Raw genomic sequence first — 22890 nt, 5'->3', positions numbered from 1 at the left:
CCCTTTCTCCGCTTTTTGGTTTGTTCCTGTTGTTCATGTGAGAGACCTTCCTCACATGTCAGGTAATCCTTGGTCCCAGCTGATGTTTAGATCAAGACGGTAAAAGCCGTCAGGAAGCCCTGACTGTGCGGCTGTGGTTTTTCACCTGTTCATCCTCACCTGGGGGGTATCTAGCAGGGACCTGGGCATCTCACTGAAGATACTCACGCAGCAGTATCTTTTACATTGGGTAGTTTGGCTTCCCAAAAGAGTCATTTTCAAATTCAGGTTGGGGGAGGTCAGCCTCACAGCTGGCATTCTGGAAACTGAGGGATGGAGGCAAAGGGAAAGGATCTGGGGTTTTACTAATCAGGGCATAGAATTTTAATTATTCTCCATTTTCAGCAATACTCTTTACTCCCTTGTTTGACAGTGCCTGGTATTTCCAAAACCAGCCCTCTAACGGTTTGTCATTTGAGGATCTAACTTCTAATCTTCTGTAGGGTGGAGGAGGAAGAGTCACCTGGAATGCATGATAAAGGAAAGGACACAGAGGTTAAATATTCCTTTAAAATTTTTAGCCAACCTTCTGTTTTCAACCCTGTCTTCTATGGTTGCCGTCACAAAGAACTGTTACCTCCAATTCCAGAGAGTTTCTGGAGAATACGTAGCAAGAATGGCCTTATTTCTTGAGATCAACTTCTTATCCATTTTCTTCCCCAAAGACTTGAGTTTTAGCTTTCTCTTGGTTAAAAGCATCTGTCTACATTCCTTTTTCCAAAATGTCAGTTTTTCTTCTTTGCTATTACCTTCTCACCTGCTGTCTTAATCTTTGTAGATTTAGGCCTTTTGAAAATCTCTGATTTTTTTGGTGGAATTACTGATGATTTAGTGGAATTTCATGGGGAGGGGGTGGAACAAAAATGAAAGTCTGTAAGTGGTCAGAAGACCACTGAAGTCCATTCTGAAAGATTTCTGGATGCCTGTGAAGAAAGCATTTTTCTACACATACTAAAAATATTCAAAGGCTTCTATAACTTCTGGCCTCCAATACTCTTGTACAAACATTGTCTTTCTGTCTCTACAGAAAATGAAAATGATAACCATAGTCAAGAGGAGATGTGGGGCCAAGGGGAATGCTTATAGATAAATAGAAATTGAGGTCTAGAGTATGCATGAGAGAGAGAGAGAGAGAGAGAGTGTGTGTGTGTGTGTGTGTGTGTGTGTGTGTTTCAGGGATTCTCATTAGGAGGAAAGAGAATGAGGGACAGAATTAGGGACCCTGGCATCTATGAAGCAAGCACTAACTTAAGGAGCCTTTGTGTAGGTGAAGCCTGTTGGTGGACCATACATCCTGCTTCCAAGCAGAGGTCTGAGGGAGAAAAGGTTCGAATTGGCGATGACCTCATCCTTGTCAGCGTGTCCTCTGAAAGATACCTTGTAAGTACCTCTTTTTTTTTTTTTAATTGAAGTACAGTCAGTTACAGTGTGTCAGTTTCTGGTGTACAGCACAATGTCCCAGTCATGCATATACAAGCATCTTTCATTTTCAGAATAGTTTCCTTTAGGAATACATGGCCGAGAACAGAGCCACATCAGGTTGGGTAGCATAAGATGCCTTTACACATTATACTTCAGACATGATTAAATTCTCTCTCATACTAGATTATCATGGGGCTGAGAATGTAACTTTTAGTTTTTGTTGTTTTTAGGTTAAGGTACTGTTGTTAGATTAAGCAAACTTGGCTTAAATATTTAGCCCCCAGCACTTCTAGAGAAAGCCACCTATTTACACATAAGCTACCAATGATTACTGTGAGTTTATCACATTGTCTAGCTCTCATCAGTGAAGAACAAGCCAGAGAGAGTTGGATATAAGAAACATAAACTTATGTTGGAGGAAGAAGAAAAAAAATACATGTTTCAGCATATGGGATGTCACAGTGGTTAGAAGAGGCAAGTGAGATTTTGCACCTGAAGATGGCACAAGGCAAGCATCACTGACATCCAGCCCTTGGAGTTGGGGACAGCGGGGAGTTGGGGGGATACCTGCAGATCAGAGAAATGTCAGAGGTAAATTTTTAAGCTTCTCAGTGCCAATCCTGCCAGCACAGTTTACTTTTCCCAGACCGAAGGCTGAAGTTATTTTTCCCATTTGTGTGTTCCCTTCTCCTACCAAGAATAGACATTTTATAACTTCCTGTTGAATCAGGGATCCAGCTGAGGGGATGAAGTCAACGCTTGTCTGCCACCTCTGGAGCTGAATATTTCCTCTGCCCTGAATACAGTGTCCCGCTTGGAAGCTGATTCTGGATGGGGTGGAGCAGTCTCCCACAGGCTATGTACAAAGAGCCCAATGACAGGAAGGCTATTGAAGTCAGTCCTGGAAATTGTAGGTGAGCTGCTTTTGTCAGGACCGGCCTGCAGATTTAAATCATGTCTCATTTCTGTTTCTGCTGCAGCATCTCTCAATATCCAATGGTAACATACAAGTGGATGCCTCCTTCATGCAAACCCTCTGGAACGTACATCCGACGTGCTCAGGAAGTAGCGTAGAAGAAGGTGTGCTTCTTTATATGCATTCAGCCCTCTGCCCGCCTGTTTGTCTGGCACTGTGTGTATTGACATTTTCTGTGACTTCCCAGCTCCCGCCTGAACATCTCGGTACACAGCATATTTTTGGTTCACCTGAATTCCTTTGTCTGATGTTAGTATGGATTATCTTCTGTCCTGATTTCTGATTCCATGAACTTTCTTGACACGATTTTTTAATCCTTTCGAGTCCACTGTTGTTTTGGCACTGTGAGCATTCAGGACCTGGAGATACACCTTCCCTCTCTCACTGACTTTTCATTTTTTATTTATGGTTTCTGGTTATAAGGATACAGAGCTTAGTTTTAGAAGGCATTATTTGCCAAGAAGGTGATATTTTTATATTTCTCCCCAGCACGTCTCTCCATACAGGTGGGAGAAGGGCTTTCTCTGTAATAAAAGGATGTTTGGCCATTTGTTTTTACTTGCATTTTTGGAAGGCCATTTAAAAATAACAAATGATATTTTCTCACTATTTTATTTTTCCCTTAGAAGTAAGATCATCAAAGTTTGTTCAACATACCCTATTTCTTGGAGCCAGGCAAAGTCAATACACCTTTCAAGTTATAGAATAAATACACTGGCCTTACCTTACTCATGGGTGATGTCACGGCTGAGCAGAGTGATCAAATGTCAGTGACCTGCGGGCTATCACATTCCGTTCTAGCACTTTATAGTGAGATCAGAATTTTAAAGCCTCGTATCACAGGCTTTAACCCCATTTTAAAACTTGAGCCTTGTAGTTTCAAACTTAGAATGCCTTTCTATGATATGGTGTTGGAAAATAGAGGGAAGACAGAGTTGTCAAGGTGGTACCTCAGTTTCAGGAGTCATCTAGCTAAGTTGAATAATCAGGGAACAACACGTTTTTAACTTTTTTGGCAATAGATAGAAGAGTTTTAAAAAGCAGGCTATGTTTTGCTCTCTTCTTTTACATCAGAATTCACCCACCACTCTAAACCTCTTGTCAATCTTTCCCTTTCTGTCAGGAGTAAAGAAACTCAGAGTTAAAATCTTCCCCAAGGAAGTTTTGACTGCATCTTCTCCCGTGTTAAGGTTCTCATTTCCACTGTAGCAATAAAATGATTGCCCAGTCCCAAAAGAGGGCTTGTGGAGATTAATTAATTGCAAATCACTTCAAAATGATGCTTTTAGAAGTGTTGAGGACCCTTGTGAGGTAGCCCGGGTAGCTGATCACGACTTGAGTCGTCCAACTCTGTGGAAAATACTCTCTCAGCATCCACTGGTGGGAATCCCACCTCAGCCCTTGAGAGAGTGAGTGAGCCTCTGCAAGACCCTTCTTTCCTGACCGTCGCCCTGGTATATTTTAATTAAGAAATGTTGTGATGCGCCAGCACTTGGCAGTTCTGTGTGTGAGTTAGAATATTGATTGGAGGAGCCCCAGGACTGTAAATGATGACTCCACATGGAGCATGGCCCCACAATCATGAGATGACGGAGAGTTTAATCAAGAGCAAGATCATGGAAGGTTTTAATTTTCTAAATAAATTGGCGGTTAGCAGTTCCTCTCCAGTAAATCATGAATTACTTTAAAGTAAAAAGTGTGCACTTGGAACTATGAATGCAGTAAGAGAGAGGAAACTTAGAAATGACGTCTGAGTATTGGAGGGAAGTTTAAGAAACACTTGCCTTGCCTGGATGGAAAAACAAAACAAAACAAAATAGAACTGGGGAATATCAGACTGGCTCTGTACAAGATACATTGATAGCACACTTTTCTCCTCTGGCTTGACTTATTCTTACTGTTTTAATCCAACAGTCAAAATAGTTTGCCTCTAAAGTTGATCTAATTATGTGATTTTCTAAAAATCCTGACACAGACATTGAACATATTAAGTCCATAGGTCTCTCGAGAACAGACTAGCGTGGAGAATTTTTTAATTCAAAGGGATAACAAATTCCATTTCTTCATGCAAGGTGAAGTTCAAATGAGGGCTCCTCTCCTGCTGCTGTGTCCTTTAAGTGAAGGCTCACAATTCATTTGAAGACGAATTGGTCACTGTGTGCCTGAAGTTCATTGGTTCTGGCCGTCTCTGAACTCCATGCCTATTGAGATTCCTTTCCTTATTCTGAAAGCTAAAAGCTCCTTTTTTAAAATACAAATAGAGTCACTGGTTTTATTGAGCAGACTAGCTCTGAAGGCAACTGTTAAAAGGCATTCCAAACAATGACAGCCTCCCACGAAGGCTGTAATCGTGCACATGTTAGCACAGCCACCTCTGTGCTGGTCCACTCAGGGATGCTGGAACGTCATTCTGCCTTCTCCTTGGTGCTGTGGGACTAGCCTCCAGGTTTGATTTGTGCTTGTTAAACGCATTCTAGCTGTTCCTAAGGCAGCTCAGAAAAACAGTTTGCTTCTTCCCAGAGTCTTCTTTCTTTCTCATGACTGCAGTTTGATTTGGATTTTGCCACAAACTATACAAATCAAGATTGTAAGATTTTATCCAGGAACTTGATTGGAAGTATTTATATCCTAAACAATTGGAAAACCTTTACCTTCTGAGCAGTAGCAATTTAAATTTCCTTTGAGCTGTGTGTATGTGTGTGTGTGTGTTTTTAAATGTTGTATTATTTTTATTGAGGTATAATTCATATGCAATTATATTAGTTACAAGTGACCATTTGACTTTTAATGATGTGAGCTGACACTTTTCACCTTACCTTTTGATGTTGGACTTGCTCATCTCTGAAACCCTATTTAATTTTCAGTGTTCAGTTTTGACTTCCTTGTCTTTTCTACCTGAGACCTGAATTTATGGAATCTGTTATTTCTCAAAATGTTCTCTCTCGGTGTTTTACATAACTGACTCAGATCTGCATGAATTTGCCCTTTTTAAACAGAGTGTCCTCATTATTAAACTTCCTGTCAGTTCACGGTAGGATACCGTTCTCTTGTAGGATACCTGCTTGGTGGGCACGTAGTACGTCTTTTCCATGGTCATGATGAGTGTTTGACGATACCATCTACAGACCAGAATGATTCCCAGCACAGGTGAGCCCATAGCTTCATCCTTCTCCTCTCTCCAGTCTCAGGTGACTCCGACTAGGGAGTTTGCATTTGGATGTGGCCATGTGAATTCTGTAAGCGTTGCTCGGTTGACAGACTTCCCTCCAGTCATGGGTTGCCGTTTGTAGAACAGGAAAGGCAGTAAGCTCGAGTTTGCTCACCGGAATAGCTGCATACACATGCTGCTTCTTAGCCGGGTGGTTCTACGGTGCTTTTCAATCCCTTCATTTTCTTTGAATACTCCTAAATCTAAGTAGTTTCTGGTAGCATTAATTGTAGACTGAAGCACCCATTTTGGTGATAGAAATCGAGATAATCTGTCTAGTGAGTCTACGCACTTACGCAAATTATTGACCAGGGTCTTCACAGGCAGATCATCTCCATTACTCCCCTTTTTATGTGCTCAGTAGTTAAGGTGGAGTTTGGTGATTTCATTCTGCTTATCACCAAATAGAACTAGAGAAACCAAATGTCAGTATTCAGCCGGAGCTGGATTTCGCAGGGATGGTGCCAACGGCAGCATTTAGACGCGGCTGTTGAGGCTGGTGCGTTCTTTGGTCCTCTCGTTATCCACTCAATGGATGCTTTTAGAAAATTCAAAATCCAGGGATGAAAGATACTAATCCAGGTCTTAAATTCATACTGACGCATCCTTTAGTAGTCCTTTTATAATCAGAGGGACAGAGCATAAAAAACTTGGCCCCTGTAACTATAGAAATCTGATATTTTTTTTAAATCAAATCTCAGATCCAAATTAGACTGAACTTGGGACAGCAGTGAGTCTGGTCTCTTGGGTTGTAATACATTCTTGGTTTTTCATGATGCCTGCAGGAACCTTGTTAGCGGCATTTCTTAGAGGATCACATCCACACAACTTAGAAATCATCTAAGCCCGGCTCCTGAGAAAGGTCACACACTGGATGATTTCAGATGGGAGCCTGAAAACCAGAGATGTTGACTCTCCAGCCAGGGCTCCTTCCTTCCTTTATGTTCTAAGGGACTCCCAGGAGCAGCGTGCTTGAATGTGTTGCTAAGCATCTTAGAAACTATCTATTGACAATAGATAACCCTTTATTGTTCTGAGTTGCTTCTTACTTGCTTTGCCCTCTGTATCCCTCCGTGGGAACAAGATGTGACCCAGAACATTGTCTAGAACACATAAAGCACAGACCCATGGCAAGTGCCCGATTAATTCACCCACTGCCTCCCTGGCACTGGTCCTGTGGTTGACAGTTATCTCTGAGTAGAGCAGTTAGGCTGACCTGATTCCCTCGGAAGTAAGGATTCCCTCAATTGTGCAGAAGTTCACGTACTGTTTCTGTAACATCTTACTCTGCTGCGGTAAGGGGAAGGTTTGCAGGTGGATAAAGAACTGAAGTTTTGTGAGTGAGTTTTGCAGAGCTGGCTATATTGAAGGTGAGACATGTCAGAACTCACTAGTTTTCCCTTCCCTTTCCTGATCTTTTTTTAAAGATAGGAATTTGGAAAAATTGGGGTGATAACCTGTGTGTGACCCTTTACCACAACCCCCCCCCCCACACACACATGTGTCATTAATTTTAGAACCAAGATAGAAGCAGCCTGGGAACAAACTCTGCTGCTTGGAGGAGCTTGTCATTTGGTGCACATTCCTGTTGAATGGTTCAGCAAGATCCTGACTGAAAGGAAAAGCTGGACAAGTATTTGAAAGACGGTGCTTGGGAGAGTGAAACAGATGGAGAGGAATTCCCAGAAAGGGCATCCTGAGGCAGGCACACAAACCATCCCTGAATTAGGAATAAAAGTGGCCTTCCTTTGTCCAAGGATTCCACGTGATCTAATTTTAGTTTGGAAAAAAGAAATTGACAGATGAAATTTAAAAGGCTATTCCTTTCCCTTGTAAGGAACCGTGAAAGGGTTGAAACTGGGGTGAGTAAGCAGCTGTTCATTGTACTAGAACCTGAATATCTGAAGCAGCTGATCTCTCAGTGAAAACAGGACACTTTGGCATTACTTGATGTCTAGGTGAGGTGACCGCTAAGCCTCATCATTGTTGTGTGTCATCAGGTAAATCCTCAGAGCTGGCCAAGATGGCCAGGAATGCCAAAATTTGGGAGAGCACAAAGGAAGAGGAAATGGAGACTACACTCCAAGGTCCCCGCAGCCAGTAAGGCATGCAGGTGATTCCACGGCAGTGGGGCTGACTTTCCAAAGGAAATCCTTTCTGTTCCTTGTAAACCCTGAGAGCAGCCCAGCTCGGGGGAGAGGCTGACTATCCCAGGGTTCAGCCAAAAGAACAATGTAAATTCTGAGCTCTGATCCTTGGCTCTACCTCGGGCTTGACAGGCACCCCGGGGTAAGTCACTTAATATGTTGAAGCCAAGGCGAAGCTGTCAGCCGAGCGTTCACAGCACCTCAGCTCCCCACCCACTCTCCTCCTCTCCTTGGATAATTGTTTCAGAGAACAGGAGCAGGTTGTTTCAACCTCTGTAACCTTGCGAGCTGAAATGGAGCAAGCCGCCCTCATTTCCTAGGTGGGAAGGACTAACCTGCGAAGATTCTTTAGATGTCAGAGGGAGAGAGTTCTCTAATCGTGTGACCTAGGGTGACCTGCTCCACCTTGTCCACCTGGGAGACCCTTCCAGCCCCCACTGAGGATGGCGAAGCATCAGTGAAAAATCTCAACCAGCTTTCCTGCATGCAGGAGTCGTGAGCATTCCGGGCCTGGCCCAGAGACACCTGGGGTGTTGGAGCTCTCAAGGAGCCTAGAATTTCTTTCTTAATATTTCCTGATAGCATGTACATTTGAAAAAGGTTTAGAATGTCTTCTATAATCCCACCATCTAGAGGTAACCACTAATTTATTGTATCAAGTAATATGAAATTAATAAGGGTAGGTACATTTTTTCTTTTTAAGACTAAAGGTGCCTCCAAGTCTACAAAAGGCTGTAGGAATGAGTGCAGATTTCTTCTGGGGGTGATTAAAAAGTTCTAAGATTAGGTAGTGGTGAGAGTTGCACAGCTGTGTGAATTCATAGAACTTGTTCACTTTAAAAGGGTGAATTCTGTGGTGTGTAGATTGTTATCTTAAGGCTGTTAATTTTTTGAAAGCCTATAGGAAAGTGAATCCTATTATAGTAGCTAATTGTCAAGACTATGTAGGTTAGTCTTGTCCTTGTACATTTGAGACACATTTTTAAATGTAGTGTTAATCTAGTGTTTCATTGTGTTTGCCATGTAATGTAGTTTTATGATCATCTGTATTTAAACAAAATTTGGGTAAACCCACAATACATAGTATTTTGTACATCTGTGAACATCTGTATGCACATTCATTTACTTCAAAAAAAAAAAGTAAATTCTCACAACCATTCTGTGGCTTAAGTACCTTTATCAGGCTCATTTTCCAGGTGAGGGAGTGGATGCACAGAGAAGTGAAGGGACTTGACAAGGTCACACAGCTAACAGATTCAAACTCAGGTCAGCCTGACTCCCAGGCTTTTATTTTTTAACCAACTCATAATTATATTACTTCTTCAGAGAAGGAAATAATTGCTACACACTTTCTCTGCCCCCCCCCCCATTGATTACCTGTTCTCTCAAAATTTGTTTGGATCAGAATTCTTCTGGGGTTGGAATAATTCAATTGTGATATATACAGACCCTCTGTGGTAAAGATAAGATTTTAAACTAGTGAAGTTAAATGCAGGTACATGCTCAATCTTGATCTAAGGTCACATGATTCTCAGAAAGTGTCTAGATCCAGTATACCTGGTAATCCAAGGACCGCTGTTCATGAGACATACCTTTAAACTAGGGTAGTTGATATAATTCCTCATAATCTGTGATATACATAGGTTGGTCCCTATTGTATGGATTACAAAACAGATGTTGCTAATCATCAGATAAACATCAGACAAACCCAAATCGAGGGACAATTTACAGAATGACCCCATACTCCTCAAAACTGTCAGGATCATGAAAGACAAGGAAAGACTAAGAAACTCTAACAGACCAAAGGAAACAGGGAAGGCATGACAACTAAATGCAATGTGGGATCCTGGAAAAGGAAAAACCATTAGTACAGAAGCTGGTGAAATCCAAATAAAGTCTTGAATTTAGTTATTAGTTATTAATGTGCCAATGATGGTTTCTTAGTTCTGACAACTGTACCATAGTAGTGTAAGGTGATACCATTAGGGGAAACCGAGTGAGACTATACAGAAGCTCTCTGTACTGTCTTTGCAACTTTTTGTTAATTTCAAGTTATTCCAAAATAAACGTTTGTTAAAGCACATTAAAAGATTATTGTCAACACAGGAAAGGAGACAGCAGTACAGTGATGAAGTCCTAAACACTGCAGCAACTGAGCACAGAGCTTTATCCCAGGCTCCCTAGAACAACGGAAATGTATTCACACTGTACTGCATGTATGTTTTAAAAGTACAAATACATTTTCTAAAGATATAAAACGCTGTCAGAGAGCTTCATCTGAAAGGATGGGGTATTCAGTATTTGATCTGATGATGTATGGCTGGCCTGTTTTGACTGCTGATGTGGAAATGGAGATGGTCCTTTTCATTGTACACCTTACGGTCCGTGAGTGTCCATGGTGTGTATGTGGCGAGCAGCTCCCTCCCCTTTAGCACCCTTTTTCCCTTCTAAGAGAGACTAGGAAATGGTGCCTTCCTTTGACTCCTTCTCATTTTGCTTGACCCTTGAGGGATTAGAAATACAGTGGGTTCTGAGCAGCCTCTGCAGGGAGCTGTTCCCTGCCCAGTGCTTATCAGCCTCATGCACAAAGGAGCTAATCTCCAACTCTGCTCACAGGAGGGTATTCTATGAAGCCGGGGGAGCTGGCACGAGAGCTAGATCTCTGTGGAGAGTGGAACCCCTTCGGATAAGGTAACGGGGGGCTAGGGTGGTGCTCTTTTCAAGATAATTTTCTTTTTGGGGACAGTCCGCTCTCTTAAATATTTCATTTGTTCCACATCACCTGGCAAACTCTCAAAAGTTCCTTAGCCGTATCACACGCACGCACGCGCGCGCGCGCGCACGTACGATTTCAAGCCACTGCAAGGCATCAAAGCTCATCTCCCATTTATTTTCTTAAACAGATTCTCTGGAACCCAGGTAAGTCTCCCTCCTCCCAGTAGTCTTGTTGGCTCCAGTGCCAAGGTAGCTTTAAGTGACAGAGTTGTGTCTGTGATGGCATGAGGTAGGGAAGACTAAAACACCCCTAGAAGTGTAGCTGTGAAGGAAACCGTATTTACCAGAACTTGCCAGAAACAATTGTACCTGATGGAAGGAATGGGAGGCCGAGACTTTGGAGGCAGACACTTGAGTAAATACATGTCAGCTCTAAACATCAGACTACTGAAGGGGATCCAGTTCAGCTCTGGACCTTTATTTTGCTGACAGGGATCACAAATTAGGCTAGAGCTAAACTGCTCCAGGGAAGAAGAGAGAGTCAGCGTTGCCATCCTTGGTTTTCCCTCTCTGCCTCTCCCTCTCCGCCTTTCCCTCTAGCTCTCTACTCTGTCCCTCCCTGAACACTTGTTCAAAGTAAAACTCTCTCCAGTGAGGAGTATTATGCCCCCAGGGTGTCCTCAAGATAATCCATTGGAGGTCAGAAGGAAATATTAGAACTACTCTTACACACACACACACACACACACACACACACACACACACACACACACACACACACACACACACACACACACATACACACACACACACACACACACACACACACACACACACAAGTACATTCAACTTTTTTTTTTTACTGAGAAGCTCTGCAGACAACTAGTTTAGAGAATACTGGTTGGTTTTAAGGAGCATCCACTTGTTAGCTGGCTTGTGGCATTTATAGTCTCAAGCCTGTTAAAATTCTTACAGTAACATACTCTTGTTTTCAGGATATTAGGGCTTGGTTCTTGTTTAATGGTGGACTTTTTGAAAACTCAAAATAAGTATGTATATATAGTTCCAGCTGTGGTTCTTTGTATACCCAGGGGCTTACCGATGTTATTTGCATTTTTTGGTACTCCAAGGATCAAGAGGAGAGTCATTTTTAAAGTTGATGTGTGTATTTCTTAAACATCTTGTTCCAACTTAAAAGATAAATTAGATACAGATTATTCAGTGAATGATTTCTCCCCTAACACTTACCATGCCTTTGGCTGAATACCGACCTTTTAATGTAGGACCATATGTCAAAAAGTTGGCAGTCATCATGGGATCTCCCTTATCTCAACCATCTTATCCTGCTTTACTTTTTTCCCATAGAATTTACTATCTTCTAATATACCACAATATACACATATTTTACTTGATTATTATCTGTCTCTCCCAGCTAAGTGTAAACTGCACAAATATTTTACTATTTCCCTTGAAAAGGGTATTCTTTTCATTATTATAGTATAATTGACATACAGTAACACTATGTTATTTCAGGTGTACAACATAGTGATTTGACATATGTATACACTGCAAAATGATTACCATAATAAGTCTAGTTATCATCTGTCACCATCACAGAGGTACAATTTTTTTCTTGTGGTGAGAATTTTTAAGATTTACTTTCTTAGCAACTTTCAAATTTGCAGTACAGTATTACTGACTATAGTCAGCATTCTGTACATTACATTCCCGTTACTTATTTATTTTAAAACTGGAAGTTTATACCTCTTGATCCTCTTTATCTATTTTGCTTACCTCCCCAACCTGCCTGCTCTCTGACAACCACCAGTCTGTATTCTGTAGCTATGAATTTTGTGTTATTTTGTTTTGTTTGTTCATTTGTTTTTCAGATTCCCCATATGAGTGAAACCATATGATATTTGTCTTACTCTGATTTATTTCACTTAGGATGACACCCTCAAGGTCCAGCCATGTTATTTCAAATGGCACTATTTCATTCTTTTTTATGGCTGAGTAGTATTCCACTATGTATGTATATTTGTCATGTTTTCTTTATCCATTCATCTGTTGATGGATCCTTAGGCTGCTTTCATATCTTGGCTCCTGTAAATAATGCTGCAGTGAACATAGGGGTGTATATGTCTTTTCAAATTAGTGGTGGTAGTAAAATGCTTGAGTTGAGGTGGCACATTTGGAAATGCTTTGCTTTTCGAGAAACAAGTTTCTCTCAAAGGTAAGGCAAGCTTCCCATTCTTTTTGTAGTTTTTGGCATCAAGACACTTCAGTGGTGTGAAGGAAAAAATTGGAAGCTTAGGACTTCCTGTGACATGAAACCATTGACCTGCCCAGGATCATGTTCCTTGTTGGTGGTCTTAAGAGAGGTCACAAGAGAACACTATCCTGTGCTGTAGGTCACCATGCAATCCCAGAGCAATCCAGGAGTCAGGGGATGAACCCCAGAAGGGTTTTAACTCAGAGCATGTGTGAAAAAGCACAGGATATATATTTTACAAGACTTATTTTTGTGTAAATGCAACCTCTTGTCTGTTTCATCCGCCCAGCTGGAGTGGCAGTAACATCAGATGGGGCCAGGCTTTCCGACTTCGGCACCTCACCACAGGCCACTACCTGGCCTTGACAGAGGACCAAGGCCTTATACTGCAAGACCGGGGAAAATCAGACACCAAGTCCACAGCCTTCTCTTTCCGGGCATCAAAGGTAAAGTGTAATGAAGTGGACTTTGACCTTGTTCTAAAAGTGAACCTTCTGAAACCTCCAGGTAGAACTGACTGAAAAGAAAGTAGGCTGCAAAAAGGTGGAATTGGAAATTAGACCAATGATAAACACTTTTTGTCTTTTATCTTTTGAACTGAGGAATGTGTACCTTGGATGAAAAGTGAAGTCTTAAGAGAGAAAGACTTTAAAGGAGAGTGGAAAGCCCTAGAAAACAAAAGGATCCCAGGATGGACAGTACTGCTCAGAGGCTAGTGGAAAACAGTGTTGTTGTTAAATACATTCTAAGTGGTTTTTAAGCCTTTTAAGTCATATGCTTCACTCCCATAAGGCAGTGGTAACTCGGAGGCATGAGTTTCAGAGCTACATTTGTTTAAATCAAGGAAGTGATTTCTTTCAGAAAGAGGCAGAGAGGGGATAATTGTGGACCTGATGTCATCCAGCAGTTAGTCACATTTTGCAAGTTACCAGTTCTTTTCCCTAGGTTGTCTGTTCTGTCCAGATCTCTCAGTCCTGACCTGCCCATCCCCAGCCTTTGTTAAGGGTGGATTCTGTGGTAGCTGTGTTAACCCTAATCATGTAGCTTTGGGATTTGATGTGCAGAGAGACAGATACTTTTTTTAACCTCTGTCTTTATGGTCAGCCAGGCTTGGACTCTGCATAAGTCGGAGCTGGATCTAGCTGGATGGTCAGAATTGCATGCTGAGCTCACTTCTGATGGACAGTTGGGCACCCTGTCACTTTACAATCATTCTGGAAAGATCACCCAAGCATGAGAAGGGCTCCGCACGATGTATGCATAGTTACCAGGGTCCTGTGCCTCCTGGGAGGACAGCTCACCATCTCCGCTGAGAGCATCATCTCTAGTTTCACTCCTCTTTGCTCTTTTCCAGAAATAGATCTTAATTTGTGTCCTCGAGACGATTTCAGTAAAGGCTTATTGGTGATTCTGCTCGTGCAGGACTGTGTGGAGCCGACAGCTGAATTCCTATGGGGCATCTCTGCTTCATGATGAATCAGAGGAGGCCAGTCTTTCAGCACTGCCTTCCTTGAAGCAGGGAGTCAGACTCCTTTTTTCTCCTCTTTTTATGGTCCTACAGTCTTTTTAGGCAGAGGATCTCTGTGGCATATAGGTTTTTCTCACCCTGTTGCTCTATAACCGAGTGAGGCTTTTCCTACACCCACAGTTCAAACATTAAGAAATGAGAGCTTCCTGCCCTAAATTCCCTTTGAGCAAAACCTTCTATATGCTTCTCTTCCAATAGAGCCTTGGCTCCTTGACTTCATTCTGGTTTTCGGAGCACATCTCCTTCATGTTACCCTCACTTGTGTTTTTTTAAGATTCCCCAGCACAAGAAGGATTTTATTTTATGGGGTTTTTTTTTTTCAAGTTAAACTTTCTCATTGTAGTATAGTCAGTTTACAGTGTTGTGTCAATTGCTGGCATACAGCATAATGTTTCAGTCATACATACACACGCATGTATTCATATTCTTTTTCGTTATAGGTTACTATGAGATATTGAATATAGTTCCCTGTGCTACACAGTACAAACTTGTTGTTGTTGATCTATTTTATGTATTTTAGTATCTGCAAATCTCGGACTCCCAGTTTATCCCTTCCCACCCCCTATTCCCCCCTGGTAACCGTAAGTTTGTTTTCTATGTCTGTGAGTCTATTTCTATTTTCTAGATAAATTCATTTGTGTCTTTTTTTTTAGATTCCACATATGAGTGATAGTTTACAATGTTGTGTTAATTTCTGGTGTACAGCGTAGTGATTCAGTTGTGTATGTGTGTGTATATATATATGTGTGTGTGTATATGTGTGTGTGTATATATATATGTATATATATATATATTCCTTTACATATTCTTTTTCATTATAGGCTATTACAAGGTATTGAATATAGTCCCCTGTGCTATACAGTAGGACCTTGTTGTTTATTTTATATGTAGTAGTTAGTATCTGCAAATCCCAAACTCAATTTATCCCTACCGACCCTCTGTCCCCCCTGGGAGTTGTTTTCTATGTTTGGGAGTCTGTCTATGTTTTGTAAATAGGAAGTTCACTTGTGTGCTTTTTTTTTTATTAGATTTCACATATAAGTGATAGCATTTGGTATTTGTCTTTCTCTTTCTGGCTTATTTCACTTACTATGACGATATCGAGGTCCATCCATGTGGCTGCAAATGGCATTATTTTATTGTTTTTTATAGCTGAGTAGTATTACATTGTATAAATACACCACATCTTCTTTATCCAGTCATCTGTCAGTGGACATTTAGGCTGTTTCCATGTCTTGGCTATTGTAAATAGTGCTGCTATGAACACTGGGGTACATGTATCTTTTCGAATTAGAGTTTCCTCTGGATATATGCCCAGGAGTGGGATTGCTGGATCATAAGGTAAGTCTATTTTTAGTCTTTTAAGGGACCTCCTTATTGTCCTTCATAGTGACCGCACCAATTTGCATTCCCACCAACATTCCCTCTCCCTTTTCTCCATACTCTCTCCAGAATTATCATTTGTGGATTTTTAATGATGGCTATTCTGACCAGTGTGAGGTGATACCTCATTATAGTTTTGATTTGCATTTCTCTGATAATTAGCTATATTGAGCATTTTTTCATGTGCCTATTGCCATTTGTATAGATCTTCGGCTTGTTTTTTGACTGGGTTGTTGGTTTTTTGTATTGAGTTGTATGAGCTGTTTGTATATTCTGGAAATTAAGCCCTTGCCAGTTACATCATTTGCAAATATTTCCTCTTAACAATGGTGCTGAGCAGTGCCCTCTGGGCTAGTGGAGAAGACTGTTGTGGGCAGCTGCATTGTGCCCCTCCCCACTATGCACACTAGCCATGGTACTTTCTGTGGTGGACTCCCAGCCTCAGCCCTTACCACTCTCCAGCCCCCTGAGGCTGCCTCTGCACAGTCAACCTCAGTCCTCTCCCCGATGTGTCCTCTTTGAAGCCCAAGCTCCAGCACCCAGTCCCAGCCCTTACCAGCTGGGTAGCCTCTCTGGCCAGGGATCACACAGACCTGTGAAGCTTCTCTCCATTCTGTCTGTTGCCAAGCAGCTTCCTTGCACTCCTCCAAGCTTCTGAAGCTCCCCTCTGTCCCAGCTACACTCCCTGCTGGAGAGCAGGCTTCCTAGGGTGATGGTGCTTTTCCTCTTCTGCTGCTCTCTCCCAGAGGGACAGGTCCTGTCCTCATTTCCTTTTTCTTTTCTTTTTCCTTCTACCCAGTTTTGTGATCATTTTCCTCGTAGTTCTACTTGTACAAGATCTTCTGCCGGCAGACCTAGATACGTTTTCCGAAGAAGACATCCAGATGGCCAATAGGCACATGAAAAGATGCTCAGTATCGCAAATTATTAGAGAAGTGCAAATCAAAACTACAATGAGGTGTCAGCTCACACCAGCGAGAATGGCCATCATTAAAAAGTCTACAAATGATAAATGCTGGAGAGGGTGTAGGAAAAAGTAACCATCTTTGCTGTTGGTGGGAATGTAAATTGGTGTGGTCACTATGGAGGACAGTATAGAGGTTCATTAATAAAGTAAAAACAGACTTACCATATGATCTAGCAATCCTACTCCTGGTCATATATCCAGAGGAAAGTTTAATTTGGAAAGATACACGCACCCCAATGATTATAGCAGCACTATTTACAATAGCCAAGGCATGGAAACAACCTAAATGTCCATCCACGGGTGATGGATAAAGAAGATGGGGTGTGTGTGTGTATATATACATATATAGATAGATAGATGGAATACTACTCAGGCATAAAAAAGAATGAAATAATGCCATTTGCAGCAAATGGATGGACCTAGGGATTATACTAAGTGAAGTAAGTTAGAGGAAAACAAATATCATATGATATCACTTAGATGTGAAACCTAAAAAAAATGTTACAAATCTTACTTATAAACCAAAAATAGACTCACAGACATAGAAAAAAAAAAAAAAAACTATGGTTACTGAAGGGAAAGGGATGGGGGAGGGATAAATTAGGAGTTTGGGATTACAGATACACACAACTATATATAAAATAGGTAAAACAATAAGGACCTACTGTATAACCCAGGGAACTATATTCAATTTCTTGTAAGAATATATGATGGAAAAGATCTACCAGAGTTCAGTAGGTATTCTGTGAGAAGTCTTCCACACGTACATGTAATTTTGATGTATTTGTGGGAGAGGGTGAGCTCCAGATCCTTGTATTCTGCCATCTTGAAGCCCTCTCTGAAGATGGATTTTAAATTCAAGTTTATGTCCATGTACTAAAACATTTTGGCCTCCAAGAGGTGGGTTAGGGCATTGCAACTGGCTAAAAGGGTCAGTGAAACAAAGCTACAGAAAGTTCCCGAAGCAGAGACGAGCATGATCCCGATTTTCCCTAAGAGACAGCTTGGACATAGGGTGTGGGGAGAGAGCAGACGCAGGAGTGGGGGAAGGATGTGGAAAACAAGAAGTGACTCACCATGACTGATGACCAAGTAAATGCCTTTCTAAGAATGCCAGCTTGGCTTGTCCCTTGTTGGAGCATTCCACCGCAGTCTCAGCCTGGCACTGAGGTCTTTACCATTTCAGAAAGGGGCTTCTCTGGTGACAGCAGATGGATCAGGTGGCCTTCCAGGCAGCTGGCAGGATCCTGTTCCAAGGGGACTCTTTCATTCCATCCCTTTCCTGGCTCAGCCTTGTGGAGCACGGCTTAGTGCTGTGCCGAGGCCTCAGAGGGGAAGCCAGAAAAGCTCAGAGCACCACAGAGTCCTCAAAACCCTCCTTCCACCTGGCACCACTTCTGGCCTGTAAGCACAGTTTACCCTCAGACGGCTCATTGCTTGTCTCCCCAAGCCCCTCCATTTCTGTGCACAGGGAAGCAAGCACCTGATGGGTGGAAGTCATCTTGGTAGCAAGGAGCTGCTGGCAGAGCAGGGCTGGATGAAAAGTCGCCCGTGAGTCACATTGTCCTGTGCACTTGGCTGTGTGGTTGCGTTCATTGGCATCACCATGTCAGAGGTTTTAAATAGCTCTTGGTGCTATTTAAATTCAGCCCAGCTACCTTCATTTTAACTTGAAAGGAACTGAAATTAAAATGACTTCTGTGTCAAGTCAAGATAAGGTTGTGTCCCCTCCCTACAGGAGTCCAGGGCTTCCTTGGGACACTGTGCGGGCAGGGCATTGGACATCTTAACTGTGAAGCTCCACAAGAAGGAAGAATGTGTGGGGAACACAATTCTGCCATCCACAATCCAGGGAGCTCTTGGGGAAGAAATTGAGAGATGCTTTGATTTCTCTGGGCTACCAGATTCCTCCTTAGTAAATGCATTTTTACCTTGCTTGGTGCTGGCTTTCTTCCTTAAACTCATTCTCTTAAAGCATGCTTCCTCTCCCTGGGGAACAGTGATGTTCTGCAGCAGAGAGATCTGTGGCTGTGTTTTTTAACTGTGGGAAGGCAGAGTCACCTTGCCAACTCCCGCCTGTAGCAGGTGTTCCGTGATAGTGGTCTGAGATGGCATGTCAGGGTCTGGGTGGTGGCACAGGGGCTGGGGGCCTCAGCGGGAAGGCTGAGAAGGGGAGAGAATGTGTCTTTTGTGCCTTGGTAAATGGGGTTGAGTAGGGATATTCATCTGAAGCTTTCTGTATGTTGGAGAATCTGGAAAACAAGGAAAAGAGACTCCTGGGAGGAGCCCCATATAGTTTTCTGTGTTCTGGGGGGACACTGGGTTAGCTGGGCTGTGAGTCACTTGGCAGTGACAGGCTTCCCGCCCCGTGTTCCCTGTCGGGTTGCATTAGCCCTTGACAGCTCTGACTGTACAGTCAGGGCCCTGGGACAGCTGCAGGTATGTGTTCACATCCTCTGCAAGCTGCCCTTACGAGGAAGAAGGCAGGTGTCCCTGTGAATCTTGTACCCACAGGACAGGACGGGGGTGTGACTGAGCCTTCGTGGAGGGGGTGGTGGCTGAGCATGTGCTGCAATCATTGGCCTGGCCTGGCTCAGATGGAATCAGACTGTGGTCTCTGAGCAAGCTCTGTGAGTGAGCAGACAGGGCTGTTGGTTGGCATTTGAGTCCTTCTCGTTCAGCAGGTGATGCAAGTCAAATTGGAGGCCTGGGAGGCACTGGGGGCTCTGAACTACAGCATCACACTTGTTCCCTTAATCTGGGAGAGGTGGGGTGTTAGATAGAGCAGGGCTTCCAAGTCCCCTGGATTTGGCCTTGACTCCCAGATGCCCTCTGTGAAACCCTGAACACAATTCTTAATCTGGTTGCACCTCATTTGAAGTCGGTCATAAAAGATTCTTTAAGAGCTGAGCCCCTCCTGCCCTTCCATGGTGTCTGTCGCCGCCAGCTCACGGTTGCCCTGAGCTCTAGCCTGCTAAGTCCGATTCATCTTTGAACGTGTTATCTTTTCTCACTGCTACACCTGTCCCTGGAATACCTTTCACCCCTCCACGCGCTGTCATCAGCAAACTCCTCTTCAGCCTTCAGACAACGGTCAAGTGCCCCTCACAGGAGAAGGGCCCTGTTCATGATTCCGTTACAGCCATCACACACACTTGACTGGGAGCCCCTGCGAGCACACCTGTCCCCCCTTTTCTGCACCCCAGCACCCAGCACGGTGTAGCATGAGGGAAGCTTGAAAATCGCTTGCTGAAGGGATACGTAAATGTGGCCACACATTAAAATAGAATGAAATCCGTTCCATTTTAACATTCATCATCTTCATAGAAGAACTTTCATCATCATTGTGTCATTTTCAATCACAACACAGTCCCTGTAAACATTCAAGGAGAGAGAGAGTCATTAATTTGAATGTCGAAGTCAAATTTCTGTGAACTTGATTCCGCATCATTTTCCCATGGTCTTGACATTGCAAGGCTATATTCCCCAAGGATTGTCGGGTAACGTGATTTAATATTTATTCTGGCACGGCACTGCTGTCTGTTTAGATGTCACGTCTCCGCGTTAGTTCACAACACTCAGCTCCTTTCAGGGAAGGGTGAATTAATAACATTAAAGCAGGACTTATCACATGAAGCCTTTTATTTTATAGCTATTTTTAATGACTACCATAAGTCTTGAATGATTGAGACGAATCTCAAATTTTGCCTCCTTTAGTACACAAAAGCAGAGGGCTATCACTGTTCTCAATTAGAAGGAATATTTCCTCAGTGTATAAAAACATTAAATTCAGTTCAGTCAGCGTTTATCAAATATCTGTCTATGCTAAGATCTGTGTTCTTGGCCAAATGTGACTTCCCTTTTAAAAACTACCTACTGCTCTCTCTACTGTGTCCTGAAAGCATCCGTCTGGACTGTATCGTCTTGTGCTCTTTACCCTCGGCAGCCCAGCCTGTAACACGGTGGCCCCTGGGCTCACGGCGCATCCCTCTGTGAAATCACGGGTGCTGGAGTAGGGCTGTGAGTGCCTGTCTCCTGGCTTGCTCTGTCTGCTCCCTCACCAAGTCCTCAGCTGGGGAAAGAGGATGTGGAGGAAAGGAGGGGAGGAGAAAGGAGAAAGCTTGGACCTTAAGATTCACTCATCCAGATACAGCACCACTTCCTGCAGTTTCATTTTAAATGAAATCTACAAAGCATTTGTAAAATTTAAATTGACAATTTCCCAAGTCTTTACTGTTCAAAAGGGAACAAATAGAGAGGTAGTCAAGGAGAACCCTGGGCTTCGAAGTAGAAGAAACTCGGGTTTGACTCCTGGCTCTGCCATTTGCTGTGCAGCCTTCCTGTCCCTTTTTGAAGAAGTATGTCTTGAAGGATTGTTATGAGGATGAAATGAGACCAGCAGGATGACGGGGAGTGTGTTCCTTTATCCATGAAATAGCAAGAGTGCTGCTTGCCTGAAGGAATTTTGTAGGGAGGGACTGATAAGAAAGATGGAGGAGAGAGCCCAGCACCGCAGCTTCTGTTCAAGTGATGCACCTTCCCTAACGAGGCAGACGAGCCTGTGCCCACAGCGTGCTGGGAACAGCCCAGGGCCTTCCTTGGCCTCCCACCCAGCAGGGGCTGTGCAGCCAGCCGTGGGCCAGCCAGGCTCCTCGCAGTGCCCTGCAGGGTGTGATTTTCCAAAGGCTGTTCTTAGACCTCCCACTCTAGATCAGAGATTCAAAAGGGGACTGCATGGCAGAGAAGTGAGCCCAAAGGTGATTTCTTGAGGTTTCTCCTGAGACTTGTAGGAAGAAACGGTCTGACCAGCACTGTCTTGGTAGCTGATCCCAGCATGCATGACTGGGGCCCATCTTCTCATGTTTACTTTTCCTCCAAATCATTTTTGGGTGCTTACAGTCTGTTGGAGAGGCACCTTCTTGTCGTCTGTGGACACGGATGGCTCAATTATGTCAAATAACAGCAAATTTCACTCTAATTAATAAACACAAATTGTGACCTCCTCTGTTCCAGGTATCATGCTGCACTTCCTGTACCAGAGCTTGAAACTCACCTGTCTCTTTGCCTTTGCTTCTTTTCAGTCCGTCGCTCACATTGCTGTTGGAACAATTATTCTAAGATGCATTCGTTGTGTTCTCCCTCACTTAAAATTCTCAGTGGATTCCTGTTATCTCTGCTGGCTTTTCCCAAGAGATGCTACTAACAATAGTTCTATGAAAAAAAATTTAGTAAAATGCTATGTTTAACGGAGTTCAACAGGTTACCTGGTTCTTTTTGCTATTCTCTGCTTTCTACTGTGGGACTCATCAGAGTCCATATTATACCATCCGAACATTCCCTTTGACTCCTGGAACAGGATACAGTTCTTGTCCAGAGTCCTCTTTTCCCACAAAAAGTGTGTTAACAGTGTGAGTTTGAGAAATGGGAAGCTGTGGGTAAAGACAGAGTCCGTGTTGTTCAAGTCCCTTTCTGGACTCGCACCTCTCTGCTTGACACACAATTCCCATCTTACTGGAATGCCATCCCCGTCCACATTCCTCTTCTCCCCTCTCCCTCCTGGCAACACTCACATCAAATGTCAGCTTGTACAAAATCTTCCCTAACTCTCCAGGTGGAGTGAATTGCTCTCTTCCAAACTCCAGTTGCACCTTGAATCTAAAACATATCACCTTGTTGTCATTATTGGTTTTTATGTATGACTCCTGAAGTTTATACAAACCCAGAGCCACTTTTTTCATAAAATAATAGCATATATTTTCAACTTCTTTATAATAGCCTTCAAAAAACTGAAGTATTAATACAATCAATATTTAACTGTGCTGATGGTAACCATTCAAAAAATTATATTCAAATGACTAATGGTCTTTGGAATCACACTTCATTTTGGATTCTGTTCTGTTACTTACTAGCTTACTGGCTTTGAGCAAATTGCTCAAATTCTGCAAGCCTCAGTTTTATCATCTATAAAGTAAGGGAAATAAAAACAGCAGGGCCATTGAAAGGTTTAGAGAAAACGTTTTTAAAGTGTCATGTATAATCATATCATTTTGTAGGGCCTCAGTAAATTCACATGATGGTGTTGTCATTGTAAAGTACTTGGCAAAATACTTTAAGTACACACTAGGCAAACACTAGTTCCAGTTTTCTTTCTTGTCCTTCTAGAAATTTTAAATCAGTCTGGGGAGCAGCAACTTCTTATCTAAACCAAATGCATATTTATATGACAGTTATGT

At 42.7% G+C, this 22890-nt stretch overlaps 1 protein-coding gene across 10 annotated transcripts in view; it reads left to right on the top strand.

Moving 5' to 3' along the window:
- Positions 1-22890, top strand: part of RYR3 (ryanodine receptor 3) — a 500053-nt gene that overhangs the window by 216649 nt on the left and 260514 nt on the right. For all 10 annotated transcript variants that reach the window (XM_045524185.2, XM_074365868.1, XM_045524186.2 and 7 more), the window contains exons 6-10: positions 1307-1419; positions 2442-2541; positions 5491-5584; positions 10409-10483; positions 13069-13225. In XM_045524185.2, the coding sequence (XP_045380141.1) occupies positions 1307-1419; positions 2442-2541; positions 5491-5584; positions 10409-10483; positions 13069-13225 (539 nt within the window). The remainder of the gene's footprint in view (positions 1-1306; positions 1420-2441; positions 2542-5490; positions 5585-10408; positions 10484-13068; positions 13226-22890) is intronic.

Source organism: Camelus bactrianus, chromosome 6 (assembly GCF_048773025.1).
Source record: "Camelus bactrianus isolate YW-2024 breed Bactrian camel chromosome 6, ASM4877302v1, whole genome shotgun sequence".
In the NCBI taxonomy this organism is placed as follows: domain Eukaryota; kingdom Metazoa; phylum Chordata; class Mammalia; order Artiodactyla; family Camelidae; genus Camelus; species Camelus bactrianus.
Note: the sequence above shows the minus strand (reverse complement) of the source record. Positions and strands in the feature narration are given on the sequence as shown.